This window comes from Physeter macrocephalus, chromosome 2 (genome assembly GCF_002837175.3).
Source record: "Physeter macrocephalus isolate SW-GA chromosome 2, ASM283717v5, whole genome shotgun sequence".
Lineage (NCBI taxonomy): Eukaryota > Metazoa > Chordata > Mammalia > Artiodactyla > Physeteridae > Physeter > Physeter macrocephalus.
The window spans coordinates 15,322,052-15,324,297 of record NC_041215.1 but is presented as its reverse complement, the minus strand read 5'-3'; the positions used below and the strand labels follow the sequence as shown (position 1 = coordinate 15,324,297).

Here is a 2,246-nt window from a genome sequence, read left to right as displayed (position 1 = left end):
CTCCCGTTGCGGAGCACAGGCTCCGGACGCGCAGGCCCAGCGGCCATGGCTCACGGGCCCAGCCGCTCCGCGGCACGTGGGATCTTCCCGGACCGGGGCACGAACCCGTGTTCCCCGCATCGGCAGGCGGACTCTCAACCACTGCGCCACCAGGGAAGCCCCTACTCTCTGTTTTTATTTTGTGTATTACTGTCTAATTATAAAGGGTTATTATTAAGGGAGAACAGTAATTCAAGCATATTCAAGGCTTTGTGTAGAAAATTTCTTTACTCCTTTTAAACATAGATTTTACTTTTTGCATAGTTTTAGGTAGCAAGCCTCTTAGGACTGTTCAGAATTTCTGAAGCAAAGAAAATTTACATGAAGGAATGTTTTGGGCTTCATGAGGTTTCTGAACTCTAAACCCCTATACAGAAAAAAGGGCTTGGCTGACACTTGTGCTAAGAGAGTTGACCAAACTTCAATTTGACTTCCACTTGAACTAGGTTGTAGTTTGTGTCCATAAAGATGACCCCAGCCCTCATGCTGAGTCTTTGCTCAGGAAAATGTGACCCTGCCAAACCACAAAATGTACATTGTCTAACCCACCTTGCCAAGCCATTTTCAGTAATTTTTCCACTTACCCTTTTTGTAATTTTCCATTTCTTTTTTTTTCAAATAAATGTTTCTTTTTTTTTTTTTTTTGAGCTCTGGAAAGATATTACTTTTTTTGTGGAATTTTATGTTATTTATTTGTTTATACGGCAGGTTCTTGTTAGTTATCCATTTTGTACATATTAGTGTATATATGTCAATCCCAGTCTCCCAATTCATCACACACACCCCCGGGGGCATAGGCTTTGATGTATGGGTATGAGTTCTTCAGGCAGGGAAGGGCATTCCAGGAATGGGAACAGCATAAGGAAATGCACAGAGGGGGACAGTGATTTAGAGACCCATAACGTGGGTAAAGGCAGAGACAAGATAAATTGACAGCTAGATGCTAAGGGCTTTGAACTCTGGCCTTGGGGGCTTGTGCGGAAAACAATGGGGAGCTGTAGAAGGTGTTTGAGCAGTGGCGGGCCCAGTCAGAGCTGGGGGCATGTTTCTGGGTTTCTGATGGGAAGTGATAAAGGTTGGGCCCTGGCCAGGGCAGTGGGACCAGGGGGACATCCATTAGATACATTATTATTTTATCGATTAGGGGTAGAGTTGAGAGGATTTGTATCAAGGCTGCCTGGGGTGGGGAAGACCAGGAGGAGGAGCTGGACTCAGGGCAGAGAAATAGGGCTCAGGGTCCAGCAGACAGAGTGAAGATCGTTCTGGTTAGGCAGCTGGGGAGAGGCTTACAGATAGATGGATGAGGATAGACAGCACATGTGGGGACAGGGATATTTAGAGACAGATGGATTGAAGAGGGGAGACAGGTAGGTCAGCAGAGCCAGCGAGATAGGGATGGGGACATTTTGAGCTCCCCAGGGTGGGATGCTGGTGATGCTGGGACTTGTTCTCTCCTGGTCTGTGACATCCATCCTCCCTTTTTGGCCACCAGGCACAGTTCTCACACATGGGTGCTTCCATGCACCTGCGCACGCCCTTCACCTACCGTGTGCCTGAGGACGCCTGGGCCAGCTTCTTCGTGTGCAACCTACTGTATGCCCTGGGGCCTCACTTGCTGGCCTACCGCTGCCTGTGGAGCCCTGCCTTCTTCCTACGCCCGCTTCCTGGCCCCCCAGCCCACCATGAGAAGCAGCACTGAGGGGGCTGTGGGACTCCCCAAGATCCTGTTTACATACCCAGCTGGCCCTGCCCCTGGAAGGGTGGGTTGGGTTTTTTAGAGGCAGGAGGTCTGTCTCTGGGTGCCTTCAGTCCTGGCTATGGTGATTTCAGGGTGGGATGGGGGGGCCCAAGGTCCAGGTGTTCCAGCAGAGAAGGCCACGGCCATGCTCAGCTGTCACCTCACCCAAACTCCACACTGGCACCCTCCCGGAATTTATCCATCATCCCCCCCCCCCCGCCCCCGCCATGGATCTTTTCAGTAAAATTCCTTTTGACGCATAAAATGTTGCTCTGAGTGTTTCAGGGGGCAGGGGCAAGGGACCCTCTCCTCCGAACCCACGAGGGCCCACTCACCACTGCCAGAATAACCATCAGGGGCTGGAGGTGCCGGACAGCAGAAGTCTACCTCTGGTTGGTGTGCCCCAGCCCCATCTTCCAGGCGGGGAAAACCGAGGCTCAGAGAGGACCAGAGACCTGCCCGAGGGCAC

At 51.3% G+C, this 2,246-nt stretch overlaps 1 protein-coding gene across 2 annotated transcripts in view; it reads left to right on the top strand.

The window, feature by feature from the left end:
* TM6SF2 (transmembrane 6 superfamily member 2) overlaps positions 1 to 2,033 on the top strand; it is an 8,407-nt gene extending 6,374 nt beyond the window's left edge. For both annotated transcript variants that reach the window (XM_007116969.4, XM_028499147.2), the window contains one exon: positions 1,532 to 2,033. In XM_007116969.4, the coding sequence (XP_007117031.1) occupies positions 1,532 to 1,738 (207 nt within the window). In that variant the 3' untranslated portion in view covers positions 1,739 to 2,033. The remainder of the gene's footprint in view (positions 1 to 1,531) is intronic.
* Positions 2,034 to 2,246: the final 213 nt, after the last annotated feature.